General features: G+C 42.6%; 2 protein-coding genes across 3 annotated transcripts in view; one reads left to right on the top strand and one right to left on the bottom strand.

Annotated features, from left to right (window-relative positions):
- Window positions 1-9,341, top strand: part of Dhx32 (DEAH-box helicase 32 (putative)) — a 50,191-nt gene extending 40,850 nt beyond the window's left edge. For both annotated transcript variants that reach the window (XM_047552522.1, XM_047552523.1), the window contains exons 8-12: window positions 3,818-4,009; window positions 4,732-4,881; window positions 6,446-6,633; window positions 7,477-7,658; window positions 8,860-9,341. In XM_047552522.1, the coding sequence (XP_047408478.1) occupies window positions 3,818-4,009; window positions 4,732-4,881; window positions 6,446-6,633; window positions 7,477-7,658; window positions 8,860-9,031 (884 nt within the window). In that variant the 3' untranslated portion in view covers window positions 9,032-9,341. The remainder of the gene's footprint in view (window positions 1-3,817; window positions 4,010-4,731; window positions 4,882-6,445; window positions 6,634-7,476; window positions 7,659-8,859) is intronic.
- Bccip (BRCA2 and CDKN1A interacting protein) lies at window positions 9,168-22,423 on the bottom strand. Its single transcript, XM_047552528.1, has 7 exons — window positions 22,242-22,423; window positions 18,057-18,131; window positions 17,331-17,411; window positions 13,404-13,493; window positions 12,270-12,457; window positions 10,778-10,949; window positions 9,168-9,617 (listed from the first exon to the last, which is right to left on the bottom strand). Exons 1-7 carry the CDS (start codon window positions 22,407-22,409, stop codon window positions 9,447-9,449), a joined length of 945 nt encoding a protein of 314 aa, XP_047408484.1. The 5' UTR covers window positions 22,410-22,423; the 3' UTR covers window positions 9,168-9,446.
- Between the last annotated feature and the right edge of the window lie 173 nt (window positions 22,424-22,596).

Genomic DNA, 22,596 nt, shown 5'->3' with positions numbered 1-22,596 from the left:
GTGCCCTGTCCTTGAGGAACGCGGGTGGAGCTGTGCCCCGTGGAAGTCCGGTAGCTCCCCAAGAACACTAGCAAAGGCAGCCATGCGGGGCAGTGAACTCGGCCTCTTTCTTGCCTCTGGTCCTGTCTGAGGCCTGGGCTGGGTGGCGATGTGGCTTGCAGAGAGAGAAAGTTCTGGGAGTTGCCCATGTCTGTCTGTTGTCCGCTCATGTTTCCTTCCTTGCATGGGCAGAAGCAGAGCTGGCACCTGAGAGTTCTCAGGGCACAGCTAAGCTTGGCCTAACTGGACACTGCCATTAGGGCCTGGGCTGGACACAAAAGAATCCTGGCTTTGAGAGTCAGAGAGATGAAAATGCTTCTCTCCAGTTTACTACCGAAGGTCACTCTACCTCTACAGCCCTTTCCATCCCTAGTGACAGATTGAGCCTTAATCTTCTGCCCTTGCTAATAAAAGAGGGGCTAAGGAGATGGCTGAAGGAGAAGGACCAGCTGTGACTTTGGGGACTGCTCATCAAGCGACTCCCTGCCCTGTTCTGTGCCTGGAAATACTTGTCCACTCTAGACACAAGAAGGCATGGTGCCCCACCAAGTATACTCCCAGGAATAACAGGAGACTAAAGCATTACATTCATAAAGTTATTGACAAATTTGCATAACATCATCTACCTTGAGAGGAAATGAATGTTTCGGAGTCATTTTGGCAAGTGAGGCAGAAAGTAGGAGAAGAGATTGTCATAGCAAAGGTGACCTAGCTGGAGGAATCCTGCTGAGCACCTGAGGGCACAGATGCCCCTGCAAAGGGAAGAGGCCAGACTAGGATCCCTCCCATTTCATGCTTCAAATTTTGGCATGCATTTCAAGAACACAGGAAATGTGCTGTGTGAGGCTGTCACGGTGCAGCCCTGGGACTCCTCACTTGTCCTGTGGTTTTGCTCCAAGATAGCCCTGCCTCGGCCCCACTGCCGCTGGTGGGCTTCAGCCTTGTTGCAAATTAACCAGCCTTTCTGCTGATGCCATGGGAGAAAAGTGCATCTTGGCATTTGGGATTCCACGGAGAAAGGACACACAAAACAGTGAAGAGCTGCTGTAATGATAGATGGCCCTTCAAGTTCCTGTGAGTGATGGCAGCAGGAAGGTGTCTGACCTTCAGTGAGCTTTGCCACAGGTAGCTGGCTGCTGTTGCCAAGAAAACTTAACGAATAGGATACTTTGTTCAACGCTGCCTTCAGAATACCAGTCTACTCTGGCCCGGAGATGAAAAAGAGGAGGCATACCACATATTTTTGTTTTTGTTAGCATCATTATTTACCGTGGACCACTGTCATAAAGAAACTTCTAAATCCTTCTGCTTTTTAGCTCACATAGTTTTACAGGCCACATGGGCAAATGTCTTAAAATGAAGAATGTAATATTGGCAAATCATGTATATCAGAGGTTAAAATCATCTGTTGGTGGGCTCTGCTCTTCTCCAGCAGGGCCAGAGGTGCGGTGACCTGCAGCACAGCCTGTTTTGTTCCTCACACCACACTAGTGGCTTCCCAAAGCTTTGCTGCTGGTCTGACAGTCGTGGGGTCTGCTCAGATCAGAGCCTGGACTGGGCTTTTGAGTTGCCTGAAATTTTGATAAATAGCATAATGGTCAAAGTTTGGACAGCAAATAAGTAAGTTTTTACTGTTTGTTACTTTGAACTCCCAAATGCAGACAGGCTAAATTGCTTCTCAGGTCCCCAGTCTTCATCTCCACCACCTTGCACATACTGGGATTGAGCCAAATGAAAGCAATCCAGCAGCTCTCATAAATCCTTCAGTTTCTGGAACAACACAGCAGCTTTATACTGTGTGATTTGCTTCCTTGTGTGGCCTTTGCTGCTATACCAGGTACCAAACAGGTGAAAAAAACACATGTATTTATTTTAATATAATGATTCTGCAAGAACAAAGAGAATAAATAGATTGCTTTGAAATAATGGATTTTTTTTTTTGGTGGAGATCAAGCATATATAATAACACCATACCATTTGCAGTGTTATATAAATCTAAAATAGAAAGGGATAAATAAAGTTGAGTTTTCGGTCTTTATTTGCACTGGCAAATAACTTTGAACATCCTGTCTACTATTTCTTTTTTTTTTTTTTAAGTCAAAATGTTTGATTTTTTTCTTTTTTTTTATTGTAAACAAATGGGATACATGTTGTCTCTCTGTTTGTACATAAAGGCATACCATTTGTGTAATCATAAATTTACATAGGGTGATGTTGGTTGATTCATTGTTATTTTTCCCCTTCCCCCCACCCCTCCCATCCCTCTTTTCCCTCTATACAGTCCTTCCTTCCCCCATTCTTGCCCCCCTCCCTAACCCTCACTCTAACCCTAAAACTAACCCCTCCCACGCCCCATTATGTATCATCATCCACTTATCAGCGAGATCATTCTTCCTTTGGTTTTTTGAGATTGGCTTATCTCACTTAGCATGATATTCTCCAATTTCGTCCATTTGCCTGCAAATGCCATAATTTTATCATTCTTTATGGCTGAGTAATATTCCATTGTATATATATGCCACAGTTTCTTTATCCATTCATCAACTGAAGGGCATCTAGGTTGGTTCCACAATCTGGCTATGGTGAATTGAGCAGCAATGAACATTGATGTGGCTGTATCTCTGTAGTATGCTGATTTTAAGTCCTTTGGGTATAGGCCAAGGAGTGGGATAGCTGGGTCAAATGGTAGTTCCATTCCAAGTTTTCTAAGGAATCTCCACACTGCCTTCCAGAGTGGCTGCACTAATTTGCAACCCCACCAGCAATGTATGAGTGTACCTTTTTCCCCACATCCTCGCCAACACCTGTTGTTGCTTGTATTCTTGATAATCGCCATTCTGATTGGGGTGAGATGGAATCTTAGGGTGGTTTTGATTTGCATTTCTCTTATTACTAGAGATGTTGAACAATTTTCCATATGTTTGTTGATTGTTTGTAGGTCTTCTTCTGTGAAGTGTCTGTTCATTTCCTTAGACCATTTGTTGATTGGGTTATTCGTAGTCTTGGTGTTGAGTTTTTTGAGTTCTTTATAGATTCTGGAGATTAGTGCCCTGTCTACTATTTCTATCATCTGCGTTCTGTTTTCTTTTCTGTTTTTATGCAGTGTGTTTTTGTGCATCATATTTTTTCATTTGGATGCAAGGCATTGTATATTGTACCTTGGCACTGAATATTTTTGTATTGTTACAAATATTTATGAGCTTTGCCCTAGGTCGCAATGTGATCCTTTCAGAATTTGCTTGGTAGATTTGTCTGGTAGCACCAGAGCAGCGCTCATCTGGATCATGACTCTCTGCCTGCAAATCAGATTTTCCGGTCTGGCTCATGAGAGCAGGGCCCAGCCTCAGTCCTGTGTGGGCACCAGGCACCATTCCTTCTAGTCTTCTCCTGTGGCTCCTCCTCTGACCGGGGGCAGTGCCTTGTATGTCTGTGGACCTGTACTCTGCAGCCTGGTCAGGGAGGACTCTCAACCCCAGTCCTATCTCTGTAGAGCTCTCAGGTCCCTCTGTACTGCTTCAGAATGTACTGAGCCTGGCATGAACCACTGGGACTTCCCTCCCTACAAACTCTGCCAAGGTACTACCTGGATTACCATAAGGCTCACCTTGTTAATTTCCACTCAGGAATTACCATCCATGGTTGCCTGATGTTCAGTGTCCTGCTACCTGTTGTTTGCTTTTTTTATGCAGGAGAGAAAATCCAGTACTGTTATACTGTTATTCCATCTTGGCTGTATGAGACTGGTTTCTATTTATTTATTTTTTCTTTCCTTTTCTAGCACCAGAAAGTTTGATGCAGGCACTGGAAGACTTAGATTATCTGGCAGCACTGGATAATGACGGGAATCTTTCTGAATTTGGAATCATCATGTCAGAGTTTCCTCTGGATCCACAGCTCTCAAAGTCTATTTTGGCATCCTGTGAATTTGACTGTGTAGATGAGATGCTAACCATTGCTGCCATGGTAACAGGTATTCCTTAATGACTGTTCTTTGGTACTGTGAATCTGTATCAGGTATAGATTTAAATGACCCATTTGAAATTATAATTCAAAGAGTACACAGCACAGAGATCCATTCATTTAAACTTTTGACATACTAGTGAAGTATTTAATGTCATGTACAACTAAGGAGGATAAAATTTTAAATTATAAAAAGGGAAAATTGTTAAAAATTATCTTAATATGAAAACTCTAAATCAAAATCCAGTGGATTTCCTAATCAGCCACATGAAAACATACCGAGTTTGCTTTTGCTCAAGGGTTCTGTGCAGATCAAGAAAGTGTCACTAAGTGTCATTCCCCAGGTAACTGTGTGCATGGCTTTCATCTGCCAGCACCGTTCCTCCTGGCTATAGGTGTGTGTGTTCCTTGGCTGGCAGCACAGACCAGCCCCTGGGCTGCATCAGACCACAGTCCTAAATGCTAACCCTGTCCTGTGACGGGGCCTCCCAGCTTCCCTGGAATACAAGCAGGGTGTCAAAACTATTATGCAGCCCTTAGCAAAGAGGAGAAAGAATTATAGGATGACTGGCTCTAAATTTCTTTGGCTCGTAAGTAAATAAGGTAACATGTTTATTAAGAGAACCAAGATAGGTGAAGCAGCACAAGCAATAATAACCCTGACCCTCTGCATGCTATGCCAAGATGGAATATCCTCATTACTGCTGACCATGTGACCTTTGTGTTTTAAAGCTCCTAATTGCTTTTCACATCTGCCTCCTGGAGCTGAGGAGGCCGCCATGACCTGTTGGGAGACATTTCTGCATCCTGAAGGAGATCACTTCACCCTCATCAACATCTACAAAGCCTACCAAGACACAACTCTGAACTCCACCAGTGAGCGTAAGTGGGTGATGGTGGCTCTCAGCTCTTACCTCCTGATTACATCTTCTTTTCCCACAGAAGGCTGAGCTCTGAAGTGCTGTTGTTTGTCCACCACCGTTCTCCTTTAGCCCCACTGGCCACTGGAGGGGAGTACTGCTTGAGGCCCTAAACACACCCGTGGTTTCCTGCTGAGCAGTGGACCCTCATCCTTGCTCCCATAGAGCGGGTGGGCCACCACACATGCCTGCCTGTTTCTAGAGCTCTGGTACTCTGCTCAGCCAGTCTTCAGACCAAGCTTGCTTGGGGCACAGGAGACAGAGACTTGACAACATGGTACAGACATCTCCATCTCCTTGTATAACCTAGCACACTCACTCTTCACATGGAGAAGACACAAAGCACTAAAAACCAACCCCTGCTCAAGGCAGGAGTGGAGACCAGGCTGCTGTGTTGAGAGCTGGTGAGGATCTGACAGGAGTGTGCCACACAAAGCAGAAGGGTGTGTGCAGACACAGAGGCAGGAGCCTGTGTCCTGAATGGCAGTGGCTGTATTATAACTCCATAGGAGGGTGCTGATGCTAAGTGACCAGAAGCTCCTATGCAGCAGGCAGAGGCAAAGCAGCATGGCAGAGGTTGGAGCTCCCAAAGGCAGCCGTGAGGAGCTCCTTTCCTGAAGGAGGGCTTTTCTCACTTTTATTTTCCATAAGGAATCTTTACCTCCTTTGCTTTAAAAGATGGTGTGAAAATTTTTTGAAATGATGGGGGGAAATGACAGCAATTTGAAAGGCAACAGAACTGCATAAAGATCAGTTCGTGTTTCAGAGCTGAGAAGAAAAAGTTGTCAGTAGAACCAGAAAGTACCCAGGGGACTTGGTGGCATCTTTTGGGAACAGGAAGGACAGGTGCTGGTGTTTGACCACATGTGGGTTCTTACTGCTGCAAGTAGGCCTAAGTGGGCAGGACAGAGTAAAGGAGGGCCTTCTGGCCGCTGTGCCAAGGCCTTGTACACTCCCAGCTTGCAGCAAAACTTGAATAATTACAAGTGGCATGAAAGAGTAACCAAACTGAACCAGGTAAGTGAATTTTAATAAAAAGCTACAGCTAGGGTAGATAGATGTGCTTACCTTAACATAATTGGCTCCCAAGTCGGCCTGGTAGTGATCCTTTTCTTATTAAATAAAATGTGAAATGTCTTCATGGATCAGAGGAACTTAGAAGTCTTTCCTTCCTAGTTTGATTAAATATTGTGGCCTTGTATATTTCACTGTGCACATGAGATGGAAATGTAGATCTTAACACAATCTTCTCTGCCTTAACATCCACAGATTAAGGGGCTACACTTTTAATCAGCACTGGGAACATGCTGTTTCCCCAGTGCACTGGGTCACAGAACCTCTACTGCTACATGGACAGCCAACCCCACAGCCACCAGAGACCCTTGTCTTTGCTATCTTCCTGCTACCTACTCGCAGTACCTTCTCTTGGGGAGAGTACACAGGGCTTAGAGACAGCGCCTGCTTGGCCTGGGCTCTTTCCAGCTTGTGACAGATCACTTCTAAATACCCCTTTGTTTCCCTCCTAGACTGTGTGGAAAAGTGGTGTCATGATCACTTCCTCAACTCCTCTGCTCTCAGGATGGCAGATGCTATCCGAGCTGAACTCTTAGAAATTATCAAGCGAATCGAGCTTCCTTATGCAGAACCTGCTTTTGGTTCCAAGGAAAACAGCCTGAACATCAAGAAAGCGCTACTGTCTGGTTACTTCATGCAGGTCAGCAGGCCAGGGCTGCATGGGCAGGGTTATAGCAAATGCCACGTGTTCAGGACATTCAGCCAGTTCTCTTACACTGGGCAATGGTTTTATTGATCTTAAGTTTAAATAATACTAAAAACACATGTTATTTAAGACTTGGCATTTAAATATACTTCCTCATGGGAAATGAAGGTCCAAGCAAGAATAATATGTTAACTTTGTCCAGGAGGGCAAAAAAAAAATTTCACTACAGAGGGAAGTTGAACACCTGACTCAATCCCTCATCTCACCTTTTCGGTGGTGATACTAATACCCAACAAATAAAAGTAGTGTCTCATTTGCTCTTTCCCATAGTGAAGGCTGACTAATCAAAGCACATTACAGAAGTATGCCCCTCACATCATAGTATGAAAAAAAAAAAAAAAAAAGGTAGTCTTTCCACAGAATTCTAATGTCATTTTAATGGAGAAAAATGACAGACATTTCAGTATGGGTTCCCTCATACTGAAGAGTACATGTTACGGGTCCTGTTAAGAGTTAAATGAGGTAAACAGCAAGGGTGAAGCCGCTGACATCTGCTTCTGTGTTCTCCACCATGTGGCAGGTGACATGTCATTTTATCATGATCTCACAGCTGCAGTTTTAGCATGTTGCCCTTAAGTTGCCCAAGTTAGTTAACGTCATCACTATCTCAAAGTTTTGGGCAAAAGGTATTTTTAGCTTATTTTCTCTATGAAAATAGGAAGCACTGGTGGTAAATCTTAAACTATTCCATATTGAACACTTTGGAATTTTTTTAGCTAACGTCTTTGTGTATTAATCACCATACTGATGCCCAATCTTTAAAACCACACCTTTTAGATCGCTCGAGATGTGGATGGGTCAGGTAACTACTTAATGCTGACACATAAGCAGGTAGCTCAGCTGCATCCCCTGTCTGGTTACTCCATCACCAAGAAGATGCCCGAGTGGGTCCTCTTCCATCAGTTCAGCATATCTGAGAACAACTACATCAGGGTCACCTCTGCAATCTCTCCTGAACTGTAAGTTTAATAAAGAAAAGGGCTTCTTGTGAATTCACCTGTCAGGGTAAAGAACAAATTTGGTTTTTATTCTATGTTCAGTTATATTAAATTATACTGGTCACTGTCTTACTTTCTGGAGAGTACCTACCACAGGGATCTGTGTGGATGATACCTAAGAAACATTCCTGCCTTTGAGATTACAGCTTAAACAGAGAGAGATAGTGTAGCAGTATTAAAGCATGATATATCTATAAGAGGAACAAAATGCTACAGGGGACCACATTGTTCACTGAGGAGGAATAGGCATAGCCATCTTTTAGGAATAGAAGAGCAGCTGTGGCTGGAGCTAGTGGGGAAGAGGAAGGAGGGAAGGTGAGGTTGACAGGCAGATATCAGAGGGTGTAGAGCTTTGTGGGCCAGATAAAGGGTTTGGATTTTATCCTGAATGTAGCACATAGCAATTGGAGTTTTTAAGCAAGGACATCTCTGTGGCTGCTAAATGGAGGATGAATAGGAGGGGCAATATCAAAGATGGAGGCAAGTCTCTCAGAGGCTACTACAAATTCTGGAGGTACAAATACTACAAATTTTGAAGGTAAAGGTACCACTACTGCCTGAGCAATGTGACGTTCAAGGCAGCAACGGAGAATATTTTCATAGGTGTCCAGCTTAAGCTACAGGATGGGGAGTGGTACTAGTTGAGAAAAGTCAGACACTCCCTCTGTTGCTCACCTAAAGTTCTGTCAAGCTTCAGACCTGATCCTTCTTAGGTGGTCTTGAGCCTTAGGGGAAGTACCCATTTCTACCAGGGGTCAATGGTGGGGGGCACTTCCATCATCTGGCTTAATGGTAGAGAAGCCGACTTGTTCTAGAAATGCGATTGGATTGGTTACATGAAAATCAGAATGTGTTCTACAAAGGCAGATGGGAATTCAATTTTTTTTTTTTTTTTTTTTTTTTGGTACTGGGAATTGAACCCAGGGGCACTTTTCTGAAAGACAGGATCTTGCTAAGTTGCTGAGGCTGGTCGCAAACATGGGATCCTCCTATCTCTTGAGTTGCTGGGATTATAGGCATGTGCTACCATGTCCAGCTGGGGAGTTCAAATTAAACACCAGTTCTATACGTAAATTCCCTAGGGCTGGGAAGGGCCCAGACACAAGGTTTGATATCTGTTACACCCCTGCTCCCATCTAATTTTTTTGTTTTAAACAAACAGATTTATGCAGATGGCACCACAATACTATTTCACTAATCTGCCTCCTAGTGAAAGTAAGGATATTCTACAGCAAGTCATGGACCACCTGTCCCCCATTTCAACCACGAAGAAGGAACAGAAGATGTGTGAGAAGTGCCCTGAGACTACTGAGCAGAGATGCACTATTCAGTGACCTGCCCGCCAAACACAAAGTGCAATAATGATCCCAAAGTGAGCCCATGGTGGGTGTGCTTGAGCCACGTGTGAATGCTTAACAGGAAGCTGGGTGTCACACCCCACAGGATAGTCTTGAAGAAATAACACTTTGTATATTATTTTAAAATAAAAAAATAGGAGTTTTATTGAATTCCTCAAATTACTACTCCCATGTTTTTCTTCTTGGTGGAAGTTTTTAATCAACCATTCATAATTTGACCAAAAAAAAAAAAAAAGAGATATTTTGTAAATGTGTCATAGACACATGGAAAAGAACCCTACTTTTTGTAGAGGACTTAAATCTGAATAAAGTCACGAGTTTTCAGTAAAGCTCCACTGGGTTTTCTGGTAATTTTATAAAAATAAGCCCATCGATGTCCATGAAAAATAGGCTAGATAGATAGATGATCTTTCAGTTTATCCATGATTTCACTCATCTTGCTGTCTGGAATTAACATCACAGTTCGCAAGGGCTTCATTGGTGTATCATCAAAAGACCACCTGCCTCCCAGGCAAGTGTCACTCTCCTCTTGCACTGAATAGTTGAACTTCAGCACTGCCTTCTACAGCAAAAGTAAAACCAGGAATTAAAAATATGGACAAAACAAAGATAAAACTCATTCAATCTCCAATAAAGAATAGTATGTTTGGCATATATTCAAGTAAGAATGACAGCTAAAGGAAGCAAAACTCAGAATAAAATATGCTCCAATGGGAGGCTCAGGCAGAAATTAAGAAACACTCTCCAAATAGATTTTAAGCCATTACTGGGAACATGGACTGAGGCATGCCATTTCTAAGAGGTAAACAGGCAGCTAAGTGATAACTGTACTTCTACCCATTTGTACACTGTTTCTAATTCCAAAGTTAATCGCATTCATCTCATTTGACTCTCAAAATAATCTTGTGACAGATAAGTGAAATTGAGACTCCTAACATTTGAAGAATGTCATGAGAAGCATCATCTTCAAATGCTGGCTTTCCATACTCCCTCTGCCATATCCTTAGCAGTTGTATGAACAGATTCAATCTGTAAAATCTGGCCTGGTTGTACAGAAACACCCACACCCATGTCCCTGAAATGGTCTGAGGTGCTGAGGCACATATTTTTAAGAGATTATGCAGAGCTGCATCTATATTCAGTGAAGCCTTTAAAGTGATAAGTGACATCTGATTCAGGAAAATATGCCCCCCCTTCAGAAAGTTATTTCAAGATTTTTGAAGGACAGTGTGAGAAAGAACATTCTTTAGTATCTGGGTGTCCATCACAGTACCAGTGAGCACTATGGAAAGCAGCATCTCCACCTAAGGACACCAAGCAACAGGGACACCCCAGATTCTACACTAACTGGCTGTGTGATCTCAGGTAAGTTCCCACATGTCTCTAAACCCAACATCCTCACCTGCAAAGCAGCTCATGTCTACCTCATGACACAGTTTTAGAATTAAGACCTCAGAATAAGCCTATCACAAGTGCCTGATCAGGTGGAGCAAGTTCATCACATTTTCCTCCTCCCAAATGCTGTCACTACAGTGGGTGGGAAGGTGGTGGTGAGCCTTTTGAGTACCATGTGCCAGGCACTACATTTGTCAGTGGCTAGCCAGCGGCCACCAGAAAAGTGGGCTGGCCATACCTAAAGGACTTTGACCTAACATGGAAGAATAAAATATCCTGATTACTAAACATCCAAACAGATAGACAAAACAGGACAGTCTTACTTACCTCATAGAAAAACTCTTCCTCTGCATTTGCAAACATTAATTCATCCTTCTGGTTGCTCCATCTCTTTTTGGAATTGGTTTTTCCTGCTTCCACAAATGTCTTACTAATCAGAAGGTAGAAGGAGCACTTCCCACATGGCTTATTAGTTTTGTGTGATTCTGCTAGTTCTTTCCTACAAGGCACACAACACAACTTTTACCTGGTGGATCAGGTTAAATGTGTCCTCACCAAGAGCACAGAAACCCCGTAAGGCATCTTCAGTGGGTCCAGCTGTGACACAGGCCTAATGAGTCAATCTGAACACTTCTAAAGCAGTGATTTTTATTTATGCAGACAGCTACACTTTGGAATAATTATGCCACCACTTCGAATAATAATGTGATGAATCCAAGTTTGTGTAGACATGAGTCTCAAATTCACTCAGCACCGCTACTCTGTGCAAACTTAAAATATCTTAAGAATCTTAATTTTATAAAGCAGTGACCATGTAACTTACAAAGACACACAACCAATATGACCACTATACAGTCTCTCATTGCTAGGGTTTGGGATTAACTTCTAACACACAGCAGAAGTTGCATGGACGTGGAGATCCTAAATTCTAGAGTAGTTAATGAAATGCAATGAAATCATTTTTTCCTCCTAAAAATTACACAGCCCTGTGTATCTGGCTACCCCTGAACAAAGGTGTAGATTAAAGAACAATCCTCTTCATCTCTAATAGAAACCAAATAAACATGAGCTGCAACTGCTTAAGAAAAAGCAAAACATGACCAACAAGAACCACTGAGGACAAAAGAAGTACAACCTGAGTAGCAGCTAAAAAGGTAAGGGAACAGGAGAATGAGTATAAAACTAAAAAGCACTGAATCAAAAAGTAAGAATGGCAAACGAAGTTTGCAGAGTGCACAACCCTAGAGCTATTTATGGGAAATCACAACTGAAATGCGACAAGCTGAGACACAATACTGGGTAAAGGACCTGTCTGTATTTCATCCTTTATTTCACAGCACAGGCTACAATTCCTAGTTCATTTAGTCTACAAGATCTTAAAGTTTGGAATGAACATATTGTGTAACTTAAAATTTCTGCCTCAAACAATAACAATTATGCTGAGAAGCAAGATTCAGTATCAGAACTGTGCTTCAATTAGGTATGAAACAGATCAACAGAAATGTCATCAGCATTTTATTCATGTTACAAAAATCTTTTAAGAGAAAAATGTCATCAAATGGATTAAAAAGTCTAAAGGAAATGCATCTACTTTATTCCATTTAAAATCTTAAAGAATATGAAAATTATTGTCATAAATAATTTAGACTCTTCAAAAAACCAGCTCTTGCAATCTTTCTCCCATCCTCCTCACACTACACTTGTTTCAACCCAGGCCAGGACTCTTTCTGTACCACAGTCCACTTAAATCATATTTCTAAGTCTACTGGGAAAAACAAAATAAAACTACTGTTTGAAGGCATTTTCAAAAGTCTCTTACTGAAGCTGCTGGTGCATGGGCAGAGCAATCTGAGGAGGGACATTGATGAATCTTTCACTTAGGAGAAAGCCCACAGGCTTGGTGGTGTCATTTAAAAGCTTGTCCAGCTGTTCAACCACACTCTTTTCACAGTTCTTCTCACAAAAGCTTAGAACCAACTCTTTAATTTGTTCAGCACACTGGGTACCCTAGAAAGCAAAGAGAAGGCTTGCTTTACTACAGGCCATTGCTTACAGGAGAAAACTCGAGAGTAAGAGCTATGGCTTTTTATCCCATATGTACAAGGGGCGTTTCCTGCCATAGCCACTAACATCTGCTATGTCTTACTGAGGCTGCTTAAGTATTTCTCTAATTACATGTCCAGGGGTTGGGCGGTAGGGAGAGGAGGGAGGTGCTGGGGAGTGATCCTGGCCAAATTATATTGTGTGCATATACGAATATGTAACAACAAATCCCACCATTTTATATACAACTATAATGCACCAATAAAAATGTGGAAAATTTTTTTTTTACAATTTATTTATTACAAAAAAAAAAAAAAAAAAGGAAAAACAACTACATCTGCTTAGTTATCCTCCCATGACTGGTGGTCAGAGAGGATTATAATTAAATCTCATCCACAGGAGTAGAAATTCTATCTATTCACAAAATAGGTGGAAATAACTGGAAGCTTCATTTTGAAATTAAAGATTATTAAGTGTGGTCTTATTCCCAAGAGCTGGCATTGTTTTTACTAGAACTCATCATGAGTCAATAAAAGGAAATGAATCAAAACACCAAGTAGACGTCAATAAGTGCCTCAACTTCAGAAAGCAGCAAAATCTCAGAGCAGCCACACTGCACAAAGTAGCACAGACCAGCTGCAGACACAGCAAAAGAGCTCCTATGCCAGTACCGATGTCGGACACTTTACTCCTGGAGGGCCACAGGAGTAAAGAGCTTCAACTGGGTACAGTGTATTCAAAAATAAAACACTACCTTCATATTGAAAGGATTCAGTAAGACTCTGTGAGAGCACATATCCTTACAGGTGAACATCAATGTCTGACATAAAAAACAATCTCCACCATGCATGAAGTAGAAGTGGGTTTGGCCTAAGGAATAACCATTCAGATGCCGCCCAGTGAAACTAACCTTTCTTTCAGTTAAATTTAAAAGGCTTATGAAACCAAAAATTTCATCTTCATCCACATCATCATCGCTGTCTTCCGAAACATTTGTTTGCTATTTTAAAAAAGAAAAAAAATATTTAAATTTTGTATTTGGTTGGGAAGATGTATACTACCAAATCTTGTCTCATTTATCTTTTCATTTTCAAAAGCAAAAAAACTGTTTTCCTGCTGTCGCTCAGAATGCATCATATCCTAACCTGTATGACTTGCTTCTCTCACCTAACCTCCCTCCACTGTTCCTCCTTTACATGCTGCTCAAGCTCATCCTGCTCTACATTTCTTTTTCCTCTTCTTCTTCTTCTTTTGTGCAGGGGGGGGAGAGACTGGGGATCAAACCCAGGGGTAGTTTACCACTGAGCCATGACCCCAGCCCCTATCTATTTATTTATTTAGAGACAGGGTCTCACTAAGTTGCTTAGGGCCTCAAACTTGTGATCCTCCTGCCTTGGCCTTCCAAGTTGCTGGGATACAGGTGTGGGTCACCATGCCCAGCTAAATTTTCTTTCAAGGTTTTTAAGACATTTTCCTTTACCACACTGGAGTCAGCCCTGCTTGTTTCTCTGTGGACCCAAGACACTATTCCACCCAAAACTCATACTTCCACAACACCTGCCAATACTAACCATCAGTGAAACTGAACAAGGTTCTTCACTAATACCTAACACGTTCTACCTACCACCTTGGGTAGGAGAGAAGGAAAAAGAGAGCAAGAGAGGGAATGATAAATTAAGAAAACCAACGAAATGGTTAACTCCAACATGAACTTCCCAGCTCTACTGTGATGGCCCGTCACTGGAGGCCTCAAAGCACTGTCCAGTTTCTCTTCCATGTGTGTCTGATAACTCCATCCCTACACCCAGCCCAGGGCCTGGCACAGAGTAAGTACTCAGGTGACACAGACCTGGGAATAAAATGAGGCTGCTGCTTCCATACCAAAGGACAGCAGGGATGCACAACTGCCCCACGCCCTGGGACCTGTTCTCAAGGGAAGGGACTTACAAAGCTCCAGCAGCATCCTGCAGTGGTTCAGTTAGTATAGTCTACAGCACTGAGCAGGATGTCTTAAGTTCAACCGGCCAGATGACACAAAAATGGAAACTGACAAGCTAATTCATGAGACTGACAATTCCACCAGTGCAAAGACCAAGGGAATGTTTGCTCATGAAGGAGAAAGGGGAAAGAAGTTCAGGAAAAAAGGAATAGATACACAGATCAACATGACAAGATCAAGGTCAACATGACAGTTTTCCTGCACTTCAGCAGACCACCAGCTATTGCAGCAAAACCTGTGCAGTAACTACAGACAGAAGAGCAGGGGAAGTAAATGGGACCCTCCATTTTAAGCCCTAAGAAATCCAAAAAGACTGGTTTCTTAGCTTCTAAGTAATCTGCATCCCCTCAGTCACCCTGATTGTTCTCCTTATAACAGGCCCTGTCAACCATCCAGGCTGAGCCATAAAAGAGTTGCCTTCCTCTATCAAAGGCCTAGAGTCACAATCACACCTACATCATATTCCTCTCCCAACATATGCCTCTCCAGCAAGAGGCATATAAACCCATTTCCTGCCCAGCCCATTCACCCCTAACCCTAACCCTCTCCTAAGCCTGTTCCTCAACAGCTTTTAGTACCTAAGTACTAAGCAATTCACAACAGCCAAGGAGAACTGAATCACTCCTCCATCTCTAGCTTCTCTCAGACTCATGCATATGCAATTTGCTATTCTCCCCCTGCCCTTTTCGCTATGACTTTAGGGACAGCCTCTCTTTTAGAGTTCACATCCACCTAATCCCAAAGGCTCCAGCAAATGCTCTAGGCAATATGAATCCTAGGAACAAGAAGTCTCTATCCCTAGGACACCTCAAGTGTTTTGGAAGTCAAAGAAACCTTAATTATAACTGGACAGCTGTTTAAAGGGCAAATTCCTTCCCATGACAAGCTGTTTCAAGGACAAAGGCAACTGCATCTCATACACATCCATCAGAACTTATAAGACATTAATCAGCTACAGATGGAACAGCAGGTAGGTGGTCTGCTTTTTCTTACTGCCTGCTGTGTTGTATCAGCTGGGGAGGCTCAACAGAGGACTAGAGGACTCACTCAAACGACCAGCACAGATTTATTTCTCTCATTTTCTTTACATTTAGCACCAGAGATTACTCACATTGTCGGATGGTCTAAAAGTATCCACTGTAGTTAGTAACGAAGATATTGGTAAGTCATTCAGTGTCAGAACTGTAGGGGCAAAAAAGCCAGATTGGGGTGCTTGAGAAATGCATAGGACAAGAAGTGGTGGTCATGGTCTAAGGATACTTTTCAAGAACTTTGTTTCTGAAGACAAAGCAAAATTCCTGAAGGTGAGCAATCAGAGTGCACAGCAGATTGAACTGGAGTTCTTATTTTGTTTTTCACATCAGCCTAGAGTGTAGGTGCCGAGAATGAGAAGACACCAACAGAGATTACTCATGCTCTTTCATGTGCCAGAAACTTTTCTATTCATTCAGCAACTCATTTTGTTCACCTACCCAACCTGCAAGGAAGGTGCTTAGATCATGCTCGTGTGCAGAGATGGAAATAGATTAACATCTCTGGGAAAGACTGCATCTTCCATAAATGGTTCCAAAGACATCTAGTATCCTATATTCTCTTCTGACAAAGTGACCTCACACTGCCCACTGAATGGTAGACTTTACGTACCCACTCCTACCAGACCTTCCCTCCCCTGTAGAAAATCTCTTATCCATGCAAATTAAGCAAATAAAGGAAATGACACTGTACCATAAAATGCTATGCATTTCTAGCTGGTTCTTTTGGCCTAGTTGCTCTTGGAACCCAACCAATGTGTAGAGAGGCCCACATGGAAAGGAACGAAAGCCACGGCCCAGAGTCCAGCTGGGTTTCCAAGAGACAGCCAGCACTAACTTGCTAGTCAGAGTGAGCCACCCTAAGAGTGAATTCACCAGCCGCCTGTGGAGCCTCCTCAGCTAATATGACCCAGAGCAGGAGCAGAGAAGAGTCATTCCTACTGAGCTCTGTCCAAACTACAAGAGATGAACATCCCCATTGCTATTCTATATTAAACTCTAGGGTACTTTGTTATGCAGCAAACAATAATCAAGAGAGCCACCAGGAGATAAGCAGCAGAGCCAGGATTCAACCAAGACCTTATTTTCTTGAACTCTCTATGATACTTATTTTTTCATTTTTTGCTTTCTTCCGAGGTGCTAGGGATTCAAACCCGGGCCCGTGCACACGCTCGGCAAGTGCTCTACAGGCCCAGCTAATCACCCACTTCCTCTATGATACTTATGATGACAATTTCCTCCTCCTTCAAATGTTCCTCCCTTGATTTTATGACGCCACTCCACTGCTTTTCCTTCCACCTCTCCAGTCACTCCTGTCAATCTCTTCTGCTGCTACTGCCACTTATTTGCTCATCTAAGCACTAGTATTACCAGGTGTCTATCTCCTCCCTCCCTGGGCAATCCCAATCACCCCTATGACTTCAATGACTACTCACCCACTGAAAATGCCCAAGTCTCCAAGGCTCCTTCTGCTGCTCAGTATCTCATTTGTACCCCAAACTAAATGTACACAAAGTGATGTTCTCCCTCCTGATCTTCCTCCATGTTTGCTGGCCCAGTTGCTCCAACCAGAAACCTGGGAGCTCATCCTTGACTCCCTTTTTCCTCACTCTCAAATCAGCCACACAAGAAGCCCCATCATATTTCACCTCCCAAGCATCTTGAATCCACTGCTGCTTCCTGGATTACTGCATTTAATATCCTTGGATCACTGCAGTGGCCTTATGACCCAATCTCCAGTGGTACCTCCTCTCAACTGGAGCTCAACAGGGTATGTACTCAGAAGAAACACAACTGTCCTGCTTACCTTAATCACACTCCCAATATGGTTCTGTTGAATTAAGAGATCTGTTAGTTCTGCAGTGTTCACAGGAGCTTTTAGAAAAAGCTAAGAGGAGAAAAAAAATATCTTAAATTAAGATCAAAACATGATTTCTAATAAAAATTAAAATCTCTTATTTAAAGTTTTAAAAAATGAAACTTTAATCACTTGACCAAGATGATGACCTAGAAAAGTACTCCAAGAGGAACAGAAAAGCCCAGGAGAGTCAAAGCACCTAAAGGTTAGGAAATTTCAGAGAAGAGGCAGTCAGTGGTAATAAGGAGGTATGGGGGAGGGGAAGCAAGGGAGGAGGAGGACAGACATAGGGTCAAAGAATTTACTGACAGGCCACTGAAGGCTATAAAGGTTAGAGAACCAAAGCCATATTATATGGTTAAAGGGATAAGTAGGAGCAGCAAAAATGATCCTGAGGACTAGAAAGTTAAATGACTATTATGTAAAAACTGTTTTACCCCACAAAGTGTGGATGTGAATTAGAGGAAACAGAACAGTAGCTCAAGCAATTAACAGATGAAAAGGAGTGTAATTCAGGACACAAAAATCTTAAAAGGGGAACAATTCTTCCTTCCAGGCAAAGTGAAGAGGATAGAAATGGGAATTCTGAAAGGATGAAATCTGAGAGGAACTGTGTCAAACAACGTGCATTTTCTGAGAAGAGCAAATTTATGTGTAATAAGTAAAAGACAATACCTGCTGTAGTAATTTCTTAATTCCATCATAATCATTATCTGAGATGGAATAAGCTTCAAATTCAACATTCACTTCCTGTAAAGAACACACAAAATAGATCATCATATGTAACTTCCTAAGACAATTCAGGCATTATTTTCCTCTTTGCAATTTTTTCTTTTTCACCAACTTCCATTCTTATTTAGCTTCTTTTTTTAGTCCCCTACAGAAGACGTTGAGGGGAAAAAAAAAAAAAAAAAAAAAAAAAGACAGGAGAGAGATGATGTCACTCCAACAGCTATAAATGTCTAGGTTTTCAAACAGACAAACACTGCTAAGACTGCCACCTGTACAGATTACAAAGGACATTCATACCATTTCCTCATGTGACACAAAAGCCTGAGGAAACAAAACACTCAGTGACCTAGTTTAAATGCTGAGAAAATCTAGTCCATATAACATAGCCACAGCAGTCACAAAGGAAAAATTGTCATTTACCTGCCTACAAAAAGAGTGAAAAACAAAATCATTTCAAAAGATCCTGGTACTGCCTACAGCTTGATTTAGCCCATGGGTTTGAGACTACACTTCATTTACTTAGCAAATATTTACTGAATCTCACCAGGTACTAAGCACTTGAGATCAATTGATTTGGGAAGCAGACATGAATGATCCGCCTCTCATGGAGCTTATGGTTTATTTGGGATGACACTCAAGGAGACACTCAAATAAATGCAAAATTATGATTATATGTGCCATTAAAGAAAGGAACATAAGGTATAACTTGAAAAACAGGAGTGAGAAAGTCAAGAAAAGCACACTTAACCAAGTGACACAAACTGGGAACTGAGAACAAATATAGGGAACTCCTGACAAAGGGAATAGCACATACTAAGGCCCTAAGTCAGGAGGAAATGTGGTGAGTCTAAAGGACTAGAAGAACAAGTAGGTAGCTGGGCTCCATGACCTATCTCTGTAAAACAACAGAATCTAAGAAGATGCCACTGAAGTATTCCCACAAAGAAATGAAACTATTACTTCACACCAACAACAAAATCTTTAATGCTTTTAAACGTATCTAAATCATACCGTGATAACTGACACTGACTGAGCTCTGATGATGCAGTATATTTACATGCACTTCAGGTTTTATAGGTTTTGGAATTTGGGTCTTGGGGACTTTGCAGGGAAAACAGACCTACTTTTGCCTTGTTATCCTGACTGTGTGTACATTTCAGTGCTCCCTTGACTGTCAACTAGCCAGGGCATGGAGATCAAGCTCAGCTTGCAGACTTCAAATCTCTCTGAAGTAGGCCAGATTATATAACAGCAAAACCCTGGGACTGGGTGGGAGCATTCCAAACAGGATCAAACTAAACTGAATAACAAATTGTCATTATTCAGGTTGACTTTATTCCTTAGAAATAAATTATTTAAATAATGCTCTTTAAGTGTTTCTTCCTTATCTAGATAGAAGTCTCAGACCTCTGCCTTAAACTATGATAGCATAGCCATTGCAATGGCTACCAAAGAAATTACCAGACCACACCTCTTTCCTGCATATGGGCTTCCTTCTTATAGTTCCATAGCAACAGCCATCTTTGTAGAACAACCCGTCACTTACCCCCAAAAAAGTAAATATCCACTCAGTATTTCAGCATGGGAAACTACCCTCAAAACTTTTAACAATTTCTTCCATCAAAAAAAGTCATACATTCCCATAATCCCAGGTGATTTAGCATTCATAATTAAGAATGTGGCGTCGGGGGGCTGGGGAGATAGCTCAGTCAGTCGGTAGAGTGCTTGCCTTGTAAGCACAAGGCCCTGGGTTCGATCCCCAGTACCCAAAAAAAAAAAAAAAAAAAAAAAAAAGAATGTGGCATCTAGCCTTCTTGCTCTTTCAAATGAAACTCTGAAGCTATAGGCATTTTGATTTTCTGTTATATGGAGCAGATACAGAAGAGCAAGAATACAATGGAGAAGAGTAAGGTAGGGAGGACAAATGTGAGACTTCCAAGGTTCCTGACAGCACTCCGGGCTCAGGGTCTCAGTCAAATCCTGAAGCTCACCTACTTTCCTGCCCTTGGAGATATTTAAGATAACTGCATCCTCATCACACATCCCCTCTGCTGAAGTGATCCTGCAAGGGTTTCTATTATGCACAAACAACAGTCCTCACCCAAGATCACAAGACACTTAATAAACATACCTAAGCCTTTTCTTCTCATCTTTTCACTAAACCCACTGCTCCTGCTTGAAGTTCAAATAACCACTTTCTATTGCTACTCAGCCAGCTGCCTCACCTTGTCCTTTAAGCTAGACTCTTTGCACATGTCCTTATATACCATCTTGTTTCAGAAAAGATCTGAGGCTGATTTTGAATTTATCATAATTCTCATGGTTTCCTACATAAGGGAAATAAGTTGTGAATGAGTGAACATCTCAGAAAACGAAAGCCTCCTTCAAATAAAAAAAAAAAGTAAATATCCACTCAGTATTTCAGCATGGGAAACTACCCTCAAAACTTTTAACAATTTCTTCCATCAAAAAAAGTCATACATTCCCATAGTAAAAACTACATACAGTGAGTGAAGAGGAGAGTTAAAAGGCCTTATTCCCTACTCCTGAGAGCACCTACTCCTACTCTCCAGAGGTCAGTGACAAACACACACATAATCTGATGTAATTTTCTGTCTCCTTTTTCCTCCACATAAAGACCATATACATGTTATTGCCACTTAATTTACTGTGTGGTCTCACTTGTAAGATAGGAATAATTCCTAACTTCATAGGATTGATGTGAGCATTAATGAACTAATATAAAATGCTCATAGTCTAGAACATCATCTATTATTGTTATTGTTGGAAGGTAAATTCTTACAAGTAGAATTACTGAATCAGGAGATGTAAACACTTTAAATTTTGATCAATAATGCCATATTACCTCCAAAGATATTGTACAAATTTTCATTCCAACAGTACACGTAAGTGCCTATTTCCTATACAATCATCAATGATGGCTATTAAGAGTATTTTAAGTCACTGGAAGTCTATTAGATTTTCCATGTTACTGCAAGAAGCATTGGTTTCTATAGACACAAAATTAGCAAAACAGCAAAAGTTTTTCCAAGTGAAAAGTGGTAATATGGTAATCAAGCAAGCAGCCAAAGAGCTGCTCTGATAGGGAAGATGTCATGTGCCCAAACCAGTCTCATTCCTAAACGTGGACCCACACTTCTCTGTATCCTCTCCTCTATGCTCATTTACCCCTTTGACTTTATTTTCCATTATTCTGTTTTGCTTATTCTGAATCAGTTTTCTTGGCTGCCTTTCTGCTAGTCGACCAAGAGGAGGTGGTTTTGTTTGTTTGTTTGTTTTAAATAAAATAGGAAGTCAGAGGAGTATTCTGAGCAAGAGAATGAGAACAAAACTACAAGATCTCTAGCTGTAAGCGGACAGTTCATAAGGTGACAAGAATGGAAAAGGCAAGTCAGTTATAAAATATTACAGTAGCACAGGCAAGAGATGATGGCAGTGTGAACTAAGGTGGTTACAGAATCAATGCGCAGTGTCTGGATACTGAAGGATTTACTGGTGGGCCGGCGTGGGAGGAGGAAAGAAAGGGAACTGAAAATAACTCCTACATTTGAGGTGTGAGCAACCGGTCGACGTGGGGACTATTTACAGAAATGGCGAAGCTTAGGAGGGGCGTGAATTACAAACTCTGCTTTACAGTTAAGTCTGATGTACCTACTTAGACATTCAGTAGTCCTACACGTTACTCGGTCTTAATTATTCACTCAACGAATGTCTATAGGTGCTGACGACTCCAAAGAAAGAAATCCAGCTCTGAGTTCACAAGACTAGCCCATCTGAGCAGGTCGGCTGTCCCAAAGAGGCAGAAAATGCAGCTCAGCCGAGCCCCGAAAGGGAGAACTGCAGGACGAAGAGCATCTGCAAAGACTGAACAACGGCGCGGGCAGTGCCAGGACCAGGCGGGCCGCGGGCGCAGCCTGCAGAGCTGAGCGGGCAGAGGCGGCCAGGCAGCGGGCGTGGGGGTGAGGGCAGAGGAGCCCGCGCGGGTCCGCCAGCTGCACGCCGGCAAGCGGCTGGCACCCCTTTCTGCCCGCCGACCTAGGGGCAGGGCGCCACCACCTCAACCAGCTCTGGCAGGGAGCTTTTTCTCAGGTCCCGCGTGCTTCTCACCTCGTCAACGACCTCATCGTCTTCGTCCTCCTCTTCCTCACTATCCTCATCGTCTTCGTCCTCATCCTCGACTTCGTTTTCCTCTTCTTCCTCGTCGCGCCTGACGGGGTCTTCGGGAGGCCGCGGGGCCCGGCTACCCACCGCCCGCCGTTTGGCCCGGGACGCCATGCTGCCGTCCACACTGCGCCTGCGCAAGCTCTACGGCCCGCCCTTCCGGGCCGACCCATACTGGCCGAGGGAGTGGGCGACCACGAAGCCCCTCGGCACTGACCCGACCAGAACCCCAGAGGCCCTGCTGGACTCAGCCGTGATCTCCTGGAGTCAGACCCAGCGTGGGTCCCCGCCTGGCCCTTTC

The sequence above is a fragment of the Sciurus carolinensis genome, chromosome 5 (assembly GCF_902686445.1).
Source record: "Sciurus carolinensis chromosome 5, mSciCar1.2, whole genome shotgun sequence".
Taxonomy (NCBI): domain Eukaryota; kingdom Metazoa; phylum Chordata; class Mammalia; order Rodentia; family Sciuridae; genus Sciurus; species Sciurus carolinensis.
The sequence above is the reverse complement of the archived record's forward strand: the minus strand, read 5'-3'. Positions and strand labels throughout refer to the sequence as shown.

Bases quoted from the DNA above. Each gene is read 5' to 3' on its own strand.
- Bccip (XM_047552528.1), bottom strand. From the start codon at position 22,409: ATGGCGTCCCGGGCCAAACGGCGGGCGGTGGGTAGCCGGGCCCCGCGG. The intron at 18,132-22,241 runs GTGAGAAGCACG...TGTTCTTTACAG, and splicing joins ACGATGAGGTCGTTGACGAG to GAAGTGAATGTTGAATTTGA. The intron at 10,950-12,269 runs GTAAGAGACTTT...TGTGCCTTGTAG, and splicing joins CCCATGCACCAGCAGCTTCA to GAAAGAACTAGCAGAATCAC.